General features: G+C 39.6%; 1 protein-coding gene across 1 annotated transcript in view; it reads left to right on the top strand.

Moving 5' to 3' along the window:
* The window catches only part of ryr2a (ryanodine receptor 2a (cardiac)), a 250,065-nt gene extending 238,228 nt beyond the window's left edge, over positions 1-11,837 (top strand). Inside the window, exons 110-114 of the mRNA XM_032502936.1 lie at positions 3,467-3,623; positions 6,574-6,638; positions 6,814-6,914; positions 7,355-7,406; positions 8,281-11,837. Coding sequence (XP_032358827.1) covers positions 3,467-3,623; positions 6,574-6,638; positions 6,814-6,914; positions 7,355-7,406; positions 8,281-8,376 — 471 coding nt within the window. The 3' untranslated portion in view covers positions 8,377-11,837. The remainder of the gene's footprint in view (positions 1-3,466; positions 3,624-6,573; positions 6,639-6,813; positions 6,915-7,354; positions 7,407-8,280) is intronic.
* Positions 11,838-13,902: the final 2,065 nt, after the last annotated feature.

The raw sequence follows: 13,902 nt of genomic DNA, 5'->3' as shown, positions 1-13,902 counted from the left end.
TGCCACCCATGACAATTGTGGTTGGTTTAAAGAAATGTCAATAAACCAGAGTCTGTTTTTCTTCAATCCCAGAATGTTGTGTGGACTAGCCAGACCCTCCTCCGCAGCGGTCTGGCAATGCGAGACTACCCTTGTATGAATGTAATTATGCACTAGAACGTAATTTCTCTACTTATTACCAACATATTTGTTATTACACAGTAAAATAACCAGTTTCCCTGCGGGAGAGTAAAAGACACAAAATCAGTGGTCAATCTATTGCCAATCAAGCTAATGTTTGCAGTTCGGGCGGGACCCAACACACGCTGCGGGAATGTGCGGGAGCAGAACACACAAGTTGCAAACCAACAACTTTGTTAGTCTGTGTTCACTGTGTACATAGTGACAACATTTTACATGGGGACAGGAACAAATACCATGTGTAACATAAGCGTAGGAATGAGGTTAACTAGGGCTGGGCAATATATCGTGATGTGAGACTAGATATCGTCGTAGATTTTGGATATCGTAATATCATGATATAAGTGTTATATTAAGTGTTGTCTTTTTCTGGTTTTAAACGCTGCATTGCAGTTGTACCTTGATGTACTTTTTTTTTTGTTCAAGCTGTTCAATTATTTGCCTTTTTCCCACTTAGACAATATGTCGACATTATTAATGATTATTGGTTTAAAATCTAAGTGTGAAGAGGTTTTGTTGAAGCTCCAATTGTCAACTCAAGAATATCACCACAATATCGATATCAAGGTATTTGGTCAAGAATACCGTGATATCTGGATGAAGGGTGGGTTGGTGTATGTTGTGTTTCAGCAAGCAGCTGTAAGATGTGGGGACCCTGGGCAATGGAGGTGTAGGTGGCGCTGGTGAAAGCCAGTAGCTCGGGAAATAAAGCACTGATGTGGACCAAAAGCTATACTGGGAACTGAGACAGGTCATTTCTGGTAACTTTTTAAGCAAATGATCTGAAACTAAAATCTGAACATTAGTTTTGTTAAAATATATTTTTTTGGTCACCTGCATGGTATGTATGCATGGTCCCACTTGATACAGTATCTCTTCACTGCTGTTCTGGCTGCTAATGTCAGTAAAGCCTGTCTCATTGAAATTAGGAAGTATCCTTAAGGAGTCTTACTGTAAAGAGGGTCCAGCTCCATTTATGGACAGAAAGTCATGGGTCAGAGCTTTTAGTCTTCACCCTCAGGCTCTGTGTGCAGTTCAGCTGAGCTGCTGAAGATTACATGCTCATTTCTGTCAGTTTCTTTTCCAGTTAGCTTTTTAGGAATAGAATAGGAATAATGAATTTTATGCAACTAATCTGGGGTGATATCATGATGCAAGCTCAATTTAAGGCTCTTTGGGTTACAGTGATGATTTTGGATGATTGGATCTGGAATGTAAAATCGAAACAGGACAACAGTTTTATGATGCCGGAGCAGGTTGGCTACTGTAGCAACATAAGCTACCATTGTGATTTATCCTGGTTAAACGTGGACAACTTCTGTGGTACAGGAAAGTGATACTGAAGTTCACTTGATGCCACAGGCCAAGTAGTTGGATTATCGAGGAGTAAACCTCTATACTGTGTATGGGCGCCCGCTCTACCAACTGAGCTATCCAGGCGCCCCACAATCTCACATCTAACGTTAAAGACTGTCCTAAAATGTAAAGACTTGAGATCTTGCAGGATCACCGATTGCAAGATAACAACAAGATGTTTTGAAAAATGTAACCAATTAGCTGGCTGCTGCTAACATTAGCTGGTAACTAGAAAAAGTTTGCTGATTTTCTTTTCTGCTGTACGTGCTGATGAATGTCTCCAGTATCCGGAGGTCTTTGTTCATCCTCTGGTAAAACTCCCGTTGGATGACGCGCTTTAGAAGGGTTGAAAATCAGCAACTTTTCTTGGGGGGGGGGGGGGGGGGCTTTTTATGGCCTTTAATCGACAGGATAGCTTGAAGAAAGGAAAGGGGAGTGAGAGGAGGGACGACACGCAGCAAGGGCCACGGGTCGGATTTGAACCCGGGCCGCTGCCAACGTCTCAGTCTACATGGGGCGCGCACTCAACAGGGTGAGCTAGAGGTTGCCCCATCCACTTTCCCTTTTTAGCGTTTAGCTTAGCATCGCCATAGCCACCATAAACAAAACTGTGTCTAGCCAGTTTGCTTGTTGCTGTGGGAGCGCACACATTGGTTGTTGACAATGTTCACATGATTTAACTTCACTACCAAGATTTAAAACTTAGAATAATAACAAACACGATTGATTTTGTCGGAACGTCAAGACAGGAAGACTAGGTCAGAGTTTTATGACCACCTTACACAAAACGATTGCAACGAGGGAGCGCGGCCAACTTTAGCAAAACTCTCAGGATTTCATTCCAATATTGGAAATTAGTCCGCGACAGTGGAATCGAATGAAAGTCATAAGGTCGGCATTAGCCTAACAGGTATATTGGGTAGGAAGTCTTAACGTGTCATATAAGTCAAATATCCAAGAACAGCTTGTCTGTGGTGGTGGCAGGAAACGGGTAAAGACACAGTGAATTACTGCTGTGATGAGGCTGTTTCCTGCTGCCATGTCATCTGAAAGAAATACTATATAAGGCCTCTATGGTGTGTGTTTTCTGGGGGGTGGGAGGGGGCCTTCTGTCACCCGGAAATTTCAGGACACACTCTAATCCCCTATTGTCAGTCACCCATAACATTCCATAGAGCTCTGCTGTTTCCTATTAAGGGGCCACGGGTGGCAGTTCTAATGGTCTGCAGAGGGTTGACAGGGGCTTAGTGGGATAAGGAGATAGACTGACGAAGGGCCACTGCCCCTGGCAGGTTTTTGCTCTTTTCTCTCCTCCCTTAATAAATCTCTTACAATAACACTCACAGCTAGATGAGATGATCTGAGCTGATTGCTTCTTTTCTGTTCACTTGTTCCTCTCGTAGCCTTCATCTGTCTCTCAGTAGTGGGGTTTTCCCATCTATTTCTCTCCCTCTCTCTCCTTTAGCTCAGTTCTTCTCTGCATCTTGTTCACTTTACATACACCTTTCAAGTCTTTCTCTTCCGGGGTTTCCGATGACTATGATGGTCATACTACAAATGTTATTTGTGTAAACACATATAGAACAGAAGCATTTTCAGTTTGAAAGTAAAAGGTTCTGGGACATCAACCATGTGAGTCATAACACATTGGTTTAGGTCTTTTCAGGAGTGAGTTTTTGGTTTTGGCCTTTTGACATCATGAGCTTTTCCAAAGTAATGACTGAATTAGAAGGGTTCTAAAGGGTAGGGTACTAAATAAATACATACAAACTAAATACATAATTATCAATATGCTTTTTAATTGGTCCCATTTCTTTGTCCCTAGATATTACTGTAATTTGGTGCAAAAGTGATCCCCATTTAAAATCCAGCACGTTACATTTCTCTCTCTATTTCCCTCTTATTGTGTGTCTCTCGCCCTTTCTCCCAGTGCTACATGTTTCACATGTATGTGGGCGTTAGAGCAGGTGGAGGGATTGGTGACCAGATTGAGGACCCGGCAGGCGACGAGTATGAGATCTACCGCATCATATTTGACATCACCTTCTTCTTCTTTGTCATCGTCATCCTCCTGGCTATCATCCAGGGTGAGAGATCCAACATGCACGCACGCACGCACACTTGCACACACACACACACACACACACACACACACACACACACGCACGATCATGTGTGTCGGTGGAAAGACCAAACTGAATGGGCTTTTGTGTGAGGAATGTTCCTGCATCAGAATGGCCTGACATCTAGGACTTATGTTGAGTCAGCTGCTGAATGGTGAGCTTTGATGCTGGAAGATCGAAGCTAAAAGACATAAAAAAAGATGCTCCTTTATAACAATACTCACATTTGCCTCTGCATTGGCCATCTTTTTGCAGCAACATTTTCACCTCATAACCATCAATTAAGGGCATATGAGCAGGAAATAAAGATTTTGTAACACACTTCAATCAACCAGTAATGCAGTCATTGCAAAAAACACATTGAGGTTGAGTGGATTGTAGCGCTTATTCACTGATCATATGACTCTAATTAAAATATAAGTATTTTTAATTCCTACTCTATGGTAATACAGCCTTTCATTTTTCAAAATGTATGCTGGCATCGTCTGGCCTTGGGGCCTGCAATCAATAATTAGTAATACCAATTAGAATGATCTCATGAAAAAAACAATCACCATTGTTTTGTGGTCCATATCCCACCATTTACTGACTCGACCTCTGTGAGTAGGGCTGGGGTCAGTGTATCTTTTGGTCATTTGATTTTTCTTGCATAAACGGGTATTAAAAAACAAAAAACGAGTCGTTTTATTTTTGTTTTATAATACAAAATTTGAAATTAGTAGGTGTTTTTTCCCTTTCATTGTCAAAAGGTAGAAAAGGTAATTTGAAGTATGCTTTGATTATCATTTCCTGTTTCATATAATAAACAAGATTGCCTGTTTTTTCTTATTCTGGTACCAGATGTCATTTTCAAGGCAACAGTGCCCATGTACCAGTATTGCTTTTAGCCCCGGCTATAATGACTTTGGAAAGCTATCCTCTGATAATGTTTTTATATATCACATTTATTTATTACCCTCTACCATACTTTCAGTTCGCGTCTACAGAGCTGGCGTTACCCGCACCAGCTAAGCTGGGAATCAGATGAATCTGCCGCGCTCATGTTTTATTCCTATTTCCTTTTGCAGATAGTGATATTCTGTGATGCACTGATGCCTAGCGGGGAAATAAATGTGTACACAGAAAATTAAAGTAAAATAGACAGTATGTATTTAGGCTATTGAACTATAATGACTAATGCACGTGTTTATATATGTATATTGCCTTATATATGTATTTCATGATGTATTTCATGGTGTATTTCATAGCCTTTTTTATGTGAAGAGGTGAGGGGTGCCTGGGTTAAAGCAAAACTGGTAGGCTACACCGGTGCTCCTGCCTTGGAAACGCAACATCCACTCTCATGAATATGGCATTTTTTCCTTTCTGTTTACTAGTGATTTTATTTTTTGATATATGAAATAGAAAAAGAAAACCAAAGCATGTTCTAAATTTCTCTCATCCCCTTTTGACAATGAAAAAGAAAAAATGCCTTGTCTTTCTATTTTAAATGTTAAAACAAAAATCAAACCACCACTTGTTTTGTATTTTTTAATACCCGTTTTATGAAAGGAAAATCAAATGACCAATAGATTCACTGACCGGGTACCGTATTCGATTCGATTGTTACTTTTGAGTATCGAAAAATACCAAGTCACTCAAAACCCAATTTATGTACCGTAGGAGTAAATCTCATCAACGTCCGTGAGCCAATAAGCATTTAGCATGCTCTGAAACCCAGCCCTATCTGTAGGTTGCCTCTGAAAGCAGTTACGGGCTTCGGAGAGCAAAGTTCAGTTCAGTCTTCTAAAGGTCTAATGAGACACGTGAGGATGCATCCACTTTACAATTCTGTTTCTGTTTTCTCTTTGTTACTGTTAAAAAGGTGTGGAAATCCTGAATATCATGCTTCACTATAAGGAAGCCACAATCATGTTCATAATAATATAATATAATAACAACTTTTACTTCTAATAATTAATTACATATTTTCCATCAGATCATTACTTTTAAATCTTAGTACAGTACGTGGAATTCTAACCGGTGACATTAACTTCTACCAAAGTCATTTTCTAGTTAGATACTTGTACTTGTACTTAAGTATTGCTTTCAACTACTTTATACAAGACTGCACTTACTGATGCCAGTGAACCAGTGTGCATAATGGCACACCAAAACAACTACATGGAATGCAGCCTTTATTCATATTAATTTCCTTGTGTTTTTCTGCTGTTGACATATTTTGGGCCTATATTGTGTTGTGTTGTTTATATTCCAGTATTACCTGGCGCTTACATCGGTCAAATATGATATTTCAAGCTTCACATTTCATATTCTAAGCTCTGGAATGGCATAGTTTTATTACGGCTGCATTTCTTTGTTTCACATAAACCCAAATAAAGCTGCGATCTTTATCATAATACGATAATAATAAGTAGGGCTGGGTGGTACAACGAGTTTTTAAGGTACGTACAGCATATCGATAGATTTTCACGCAAGACATGAGATGAGACAATACGGTTTATATCGATATAGTTTGATGTTACATTGAACTGTTCCCGCTGGTAATTTTCTGTTGGTCCAGCCACTAAATACTCTGAAGACCGGTAGTTAGTACCTCAGTTCTATGAGCCAGTGAGACAGCGCCTGGACTTGGGCGAGACATAAAAGGGCTGGTTGCATCTCACATGCCGCTTTGACTTACAAAAGAACTTTTCGCTCACTTTGTAGAAATTCCTGAGATATATATCGTGTATTGCTATTCAGCTGTAAAACACTGAAGTAGGATTTTGGTCCATATCGTCCAACCCTATAGTAGTAATATAAAGACTGTAACATATAGACCCAGTGATGTTAAAGTTCTATTGGATAAAAGACTTGTGGTTTTATGGTGGTTGTGGACTTAGTTGACTTGTACTCCATTTGAACATTCTAGGGTTAATCATTGATGCTTTTGGAGAGCTGAGGGACCAGCAGGAACAGGTGAAAGAAGACATGGAGGTAAAAAGACACACTCGCACAAAACAATGCAGTAATATTAACACATGAATGACAGGAAATATACCCAGATTTTTTACCTCCAGGTTCAGGTTGCAATTTGACAGCCAATGGGGGTAAATGTTCTGTGTAATGATGAAATAATCAGTCCCATAACTCTTTCATGTTTCTCTTCCAGACCAAATGTTTCATCTGTGGAATAGGTAACGACTACTTTGACACAGTCCCACATGGCTTTGAAACGCACACGCTACAGGAGCACAACCTAGCCAACTACCTGTGAGTCCATCTGGAGTTTGGTTGTGTTTTATGTGTGTACTTGTACCTCTAACGTCGTGCCAAGCAATTATGCCTCTCTCATGTAATTCACCTGATTAGAAGACGCAACAAGGTTCTCCTGGGTCTTTGCTTCCGATTTGTAACAACTGGGAGTTTTTTGAGCGAGTACACCCAAGGCATTTAAACTGTAGTGTAGCTGTTTGAGGTTCCTTGTACTCAGTGACTGCAGGATTCTGGGAGCTTTTTGTGGAATTCTGGTTTTGCCCAATTTATGGAAAAAGATTTATGGAACAACCGAGCTTTGGGCTCAGTGTTTATAGTCCAACTCAAAAGTAGAAAAATTAGATTTAATTTAACAGGCTAATCAGGCTCTGATGTGTGTTTGTGAACATGTTATAATATTTTCAATGTTGTTTCTTGTGTGTGTGTGTGTGTTTCAGATTCTTTGTGATGTATCTCATCAACAAAGACGAAACAGAGCACACAGGCCAGGTAATGTTCCTTTGGTCTCAGTAAATATGCATCACTGTGATATTGTAACGTGGTTAGTACAGCTGAGCTGGGCCTCTGATCCAGTGTTAAGGCCGGCGACAGACTGGATACGTGGCGTGAGCGTGGCGCTTCTGTTGCGTGTCAGCCGCGTGGATTATTCTGTCTTTGCACACCAGAAACGTGTCTGACGCGGCGCTGCTGCTGCTCGGTGACGTAAGCTACGGGGAGGGAGGCGCTGACAGACCAGTCTAATTTGTAGCCTACTGATCTGATTACAGCAAAGACAACGTTGACAGTAGTGACGGCAAAATAGGCTACAGTATTGCAACGTTTGAAAATCTATAATATATATTTTTTTCTTTTTTTTTCTTTTTTACATTTATATGTGCATTTATGTCAAAACCTAGAGACTTTCAAATATCAAAATGTCTTATTAATATGTATTTGTGTCAAAATGACATATAAACATATTTTCCTATTCCATTTTGTCTGGAAATGCTTCCAACACGCTTGCGTCGCGTAAAAAATAGACATCAGTTCTATTTCTAGCAGGCACACTTTTTTCGGCGCGGCTCGAGACTTGCTCGTTATACAGCCAGTTTGCAAGCTCTAACCTGTTAACATAGAACCAAAATAAAAACGGACCGTCTGTGGCCGACCTAAAGCCTCAGTATGCTTTAAACAAAGGGCTTCTCAGATCCCCGTGCAGCATCTGAAACCCCTTTCCCATGAGGATCTGGATGAGTCTGTCAGACGCATACTGAGGTCTTAAGTGGCTCAGCTTACACTGCTGTTACTAACCTCAGGGCTGACTCCAAATGCGTTGTCTATAATGCAGTTCCTCCCTACCTCCTCCCATCTGTCTGTCTTAAAGGAGTCTTACGTATGGAAGATGTACCAGGAGCGTTGCTGGGAGTTTTTCCCGGCTGGTGACTGTTTCCGGAAACAGTACGAGGATCAGCTCAACTGATCTGTTCTCGGAGCAACAAACTCTTCCCTTTCATACTGTAAGCTGTCCAAGGCCCTCTACAGCCATCTTCCCTTTGCTTATCCCTCAAATCTTTCTTACTGCTCTCTGAGGAGTCCCTGTTCTACCGAACCACGGCTTCTACACTCTGCTCCACTTCCCAGTCTAGGAGGAACTACTTCTCCAGCCTCCAGGTCCCGCCCCGAGCCTTTCTCCCAGCTCTTCCTCATCCAGTCACTCAATTCGCCAGCACACTTTGTTTGGAATGCTTCTAACTGACTTTGTACATAGAAAATATCAGAGAAAATGCTGTACAATATTTGACTTGTGCCACGTCAAGGTTTTTTGGCTCAGATGATGACTTCTTTGCTTCATCTTATTCTACAGTCACAGTAACAAGCAAAAAATACAGAGCAAGTGAAAAAGGAAGGACAAGACGGACAGAGGAGGTGAGTGCAAGGGAAACGAAGAGATACTTCTTCCAGAAAGACTTTCAGGACAATGATCGATACACGAAGAGCAGACATTAGTATGATGATTTTTACGTCTTTTCATGTGTACAATGCACGATGCATGTAGGTACAGGGGGCGGACACAAAAAAGGAAAACTTCTACAATCCCGATGTAATCCAACACCACCGCTCTGCAATAATCTGACCTTTGAGAAGCTTACATGTCAGCTTTTGTGAAGACTGTCAGAGGTGAGGGATTGGATTAACTCTAAGGTATCTTTTTTTTTTTTTTTTTTTTTTTTTTTTATTGTGTTACATGTTACATAGTTTAAATATGTTAATATTGTGTCCACACCCTCTCAACACTGTGTGTGAAGGGCTCCTTACCTAAGTATTCACATCCCTAGCAACATGATCAATAGTCCATTTTGTTCCAGTGGAGGTGAGTGACTCATCCAAAGGACAGACGTCAACAAGTCATAATCCTCTATCAGCTTGCAAGTTATCCACATCTTTTTTTTCTTCTTTTTTTAAAGACTACAGAAATAAATGTATGACCCCAAAACTTTGCTTGCAAACTTGTTAAATACATTATTGACATTTTCTTCTTTAATTTGATCTTTTGCCCCAGCATGGCCTTAGAATAGAGAGGTCCCTCTGGTCCACATCAACATATGTGAGCGACTACTGGTCAGATTGCCATGACATTTACTGAGTACACGACGTAATGATACCATCCGGACAAATCTTTATTCCCACTACTGGTCAAGGCTCTAAGAATAGCTAAACAGTCAGCATGTTTGTTCTGCCCAATAGTATCGCTGCGTGTAAGATACATTGCAGCCTCTAGGTGTTACTACTGGGGCTTTAGACTTACTTTCATCAATTAATGCTACTTACTTACGGCTTACGCCATACATTTGTTAATCAAACGATGTAGTTTTATGTAAAAGCAATACCAAAGCAGCAGTAATTGGTCTGTTTTAGACGTTAAAGCTGCATACAAAGTTAGTACATGCTTGTTAGCTATGATAAATAATGAGCCAGACTGGAACAGCCCATTATCCACAGCTGGAGGAAAGGCTGAAGATAATCAATGTATGGATGAAAGCAGAAGGGGGGGAGACAGGAGGATACAGTGCCTTACTAAGCCAGGCGTGAGTTTTGCAAGCTGGAGGAAGAGAGGAATGTCAGAAAGCTTCACATATACAGTATATAATGTAAAGATGGGTGGGTGTCTATGCAGAACAGAAACATGCGAGCACTATAGGAAAGTAGAACTAGAGATGGAAGGAGGATGGAGAGAGAAATGCCCTCAGGACTTTGTTATTGGAAATATAAGATCTCACTGGGCCTTAAGCAGTTTTGGTGCCGAAATATAACATTTGAAATAATTTCAAATTTCAGTTGCGCTTGCTTTAAAGCTTTATGCAGTGCAAAAAGGGTGTTACAATAAAAAATAAAAAAATAAAAATATCATTTAATCAATTCTGTTTGGTTGCGTAGTACTGTCAGATGATCTTTAAGTTGTCTTGTGAAGTTCTAGGTAGTCAGATTTTAGTTTAAAATGACAGCAGCAGCAGATGAGGTCACATCTTGACTGGAAATTGAGTGGAAACGTCCGACAGCAGAGGTGGCGTGTGGCCCTAGTGGTACCTTCCGTCTGAGAGTTGAGGCTCTTATTACAAAGCTCTGCTGAGTACGGTATAGTGCCACTTGTCCAGGTCCGATGGCCTCTTCCTTTTTCTGAAAGCATTTCATTTTGAAAATTTTCGTTTTGGTTGGCTCCATATCCACTCATAGTTGCCAGTTTAGGTACACCCATCTAAACTAATGCAGTCTAATCCAACGGTCCTGCAATAATTCCCACTTTAATGAAGGTAATGATCTGATGTTGAAAGAGCTTTAGAGAAATATTGATTCTGCTGTTTGTGGTGCTGTTTTTTTTGTTTTGTTTTTTGCATTTTAATATTAAATCTACTCCTAATCTTTACATAAACGGGTGGATAAAATATTATAAATGCTTCTGCATCTAGGTGGGCCTAATAAAGCGGCAACTAAGTGTGGTTTACACATTTCTGATGCTGCCATATTGTCACTTTAAAGATGGATCCATCGTGTTAGCTTATCTTCGTGTTGGTACACAGTGCTGCAGACACACATACTGTATACATTCTCGTGCAATATAGGAGTCAACATCCATCATACATGTTAATACGTTGGATTAAATGCTATTTTTTGTCCTACCCTGTTTTAATTGTAACACCCCCCACTGCAAGGCAGGCAGATTAACTGGCCGTGTTAAAAGTGGAAGAAAGTGCCAACCGTCCATAGAACACATTTCATTCTCAAAGTTTCACCTCGTAGGGTTTGGGTGCACAGACAAGGGCCGGGCGAACAATTTTAGAAAATTATAATCAGAAACAAATTGATCCATTCAAAAATTGTTTATTCATTTTATTTTTCAACAGCTTCATTCCTCAGTGATAGGTGTGTGTTGATTGAATAAATGGCAAATGTTCAACAAGCATTCAAATAAGGATTGTTCATCTGAAGTTTATTAATGTATTGATGATCTTATGCAATACAGCAAAAAGCTCTTTTTTTGTATTGATGTTCTCCAAAAAAAGTATCTAAGAAAGAAATGCCATTGCATGTTTATTATGCAGAATTAATTAACAAGTATAACAAAGACACTAAATCTATGTCACCCATAAATTGTTTAATAGGATTATTTAAGATAAATTAAGATTTCTGTATTATTGTATTTAAGTGTTGTGGGCTTCATTGTATCTCTTCAAGTCATTTGCCACTAGTGCATCCCTCAGAAAAAAAGTGGCTCCTGCTTTTCTCTCACTTAATCATCTCTGTTTTAATATACTATAAGTCAAATGTTTGTTTAGGTATCATTTGGTTTTAAGCTCAAGCAATAGCCCTTCAGGGAGTGTACGGGAGACTGACCATTGTAAATTGCAAACAAAGGCAAAACAAATAAAAGCTTGCTTAACTTTGTCTCATTTTAAAATAAAATTGTTTATTCATTTATTATCTATGTCTTTATCTATATTTTATTTACTTAATAAATATTGGTTAGGAAATGCATCTGAGGTCCTGTTAATTACTTTACAGCTTAATCTTAAAGGTGCAATATACATACATACATACTGTGTGTGTGTGTGTATATATATATATATATATATATATATATATATATCTATCAGCTCATTGCACAAAGCCCACCCTTACATACATGCAGATTTGGCTGCTGGACATTTCCTGCCTCTCTTCTGTGTGTGCTGTCAGGTTTCTAAAACTCGTAGGGGTCCTATTTTGTAAACTTCCTGAGAATGTACCTGTCCCGGGCTCAAAATGCACTCTGCACTTGGTTTGGTTTCTCTGAAAGCAAAGTGGCCATTAGTGAAGTGCGAAAGGTGAATCGAGCGTCAGATCCTGAGATACTTTGATAGTGATACATTGTGAAGATGTTTCTTAGACCAGTAAGCTATGAAGACCCAAAGTGTTACACATAATAATGTTGTGGACTTGTGCTTTGGCCTCCTTGCTTCTGTCTGTGCATGTGTTTGGTCCCGTGTGTCTTGTGTCCGTCTCTCTGTCAATGTCTTCTGTATGTTTGTGTATGTCTGTTTTTGTGTGCGTCATTGGTGACCTGCGAGCTCCGTTCTTGCTGTTGTGTTTTTGTTGGCTCTCCCCCGTCTTTCCTCTCTTTCTGGGACGCACTCCTATGTTCCCGTGTATTGTTTGTTAATTGTATAATAAATATTTGATCACAAAAAAAGTTAACAAATAATAAATAATCACATGATATAACCATGAAATTGGGATATAATCAAATACATCTTTTGTGTGGCTTTTGTTGATAGGACAGATTAAGTAAGGAGAGTGGGAGAGAGGGGGTGTAACATGCAGCAAAGGGCTACAGATCAAAACCCAACCTGGGGCTGCTGTGTTAAGGACTGAGCCTCTGTTAATGGGGCGCACACTCAACTAGGTGAGCTAACCAGGCGCCCCCCCCCCCCAGTATATTTTTTAAACTCAGTTTGACTTAGTCATATTTAATCCAGTGGCAGAGCCTAACTGCCTTATAATGTCTTATTAAATATTCAACATGTTGTGTCTCCATAATGAGTGACCTACAGTCTGATGCAATTAGCCACACATGCTAGTTACCTGTAGTTTGTTTTTGCTACACAACAAATATCAACGCACCACAACTTATGACACACATTTGCTAATAAGAGCAGTACTCAGATGACATGTGATAGCGAGGCATTCAAAGACCATAGTTCTCTCACCTGAGTCAGTCTGTGATTGACATCATGTCCAAAGAACTCTATATAAAAATCTATCATAGAATTTGCTCACAAAGACATGCTAAAGAGCTTTTAAAGATCTTTACTGATTGCACCTTTAATGTTGAGTGATGATACATGCGTGATTTGATAACAGTAAGAAAGTATGATAACAGTGTCACAGTTGCAACCAACCAGTGTGGGTGCCATGTATTTTGGAGTGTGCTCATTATGCCATGCTAATGTCATTTCTACTTTTTATTTTTTATGGCAATATCACATAACACCATAACTAAGTGGTATTTTTGCTCATCTAAAAATAAATGTTTTTTCCATATTTATTACAGAAGGGCCATGTTTAGTTTGCCACACAGAAGTGCATCATGTAGACTATGTGAGTATGCTGTAGCTACTGCTGAGAGATACATGTATAAAGAGGGACTGAGTAATGAATGGATTAGCATGTTTTTGAAAATAAAACTTTATTAACTTGTGAAGAGTAGAATATTGTTAATTCCATCCCTGCTTTGTGACTACTTTTCATAAAGAACATGCTATGGACAATTACATACAGCTCTGACAAAAAGTAATAGCTTTAATGAGGGGCTATTGTCTTGCAATGAATTACATTTGGGGCTCATTATTTTATGCTTTTTTAAATGTGGGAAATTCTCTGTTTATTTGAAATTTAAAAAGGTTGAACTGGATGAACAATCAGTCTGGGTACAAATTGGATTCCAGGCACTGCTGCTTAGCCTTGCTGTCCC

The sequence above is a fragment of the Etheostoma spectabile genome, chromosome 21 (genome assembly GCF_008692095.1).
Source record: "Etheostoma spectabile isolate EspeVRDwgs_2016 chromosome 21, UIUC_Espe_1.0, whole genome shotgun sequence".
NCBI lineage: Eukaryota > Metazoa > Chordata > Actinopteri > Perciformes > Percidae > Etheostoma > Etheostoma spectabile.
Note: the sequence above shows the minus strand (reverse complement) of the source record. Positions and strands in the feature narration are given on the sequence as shown.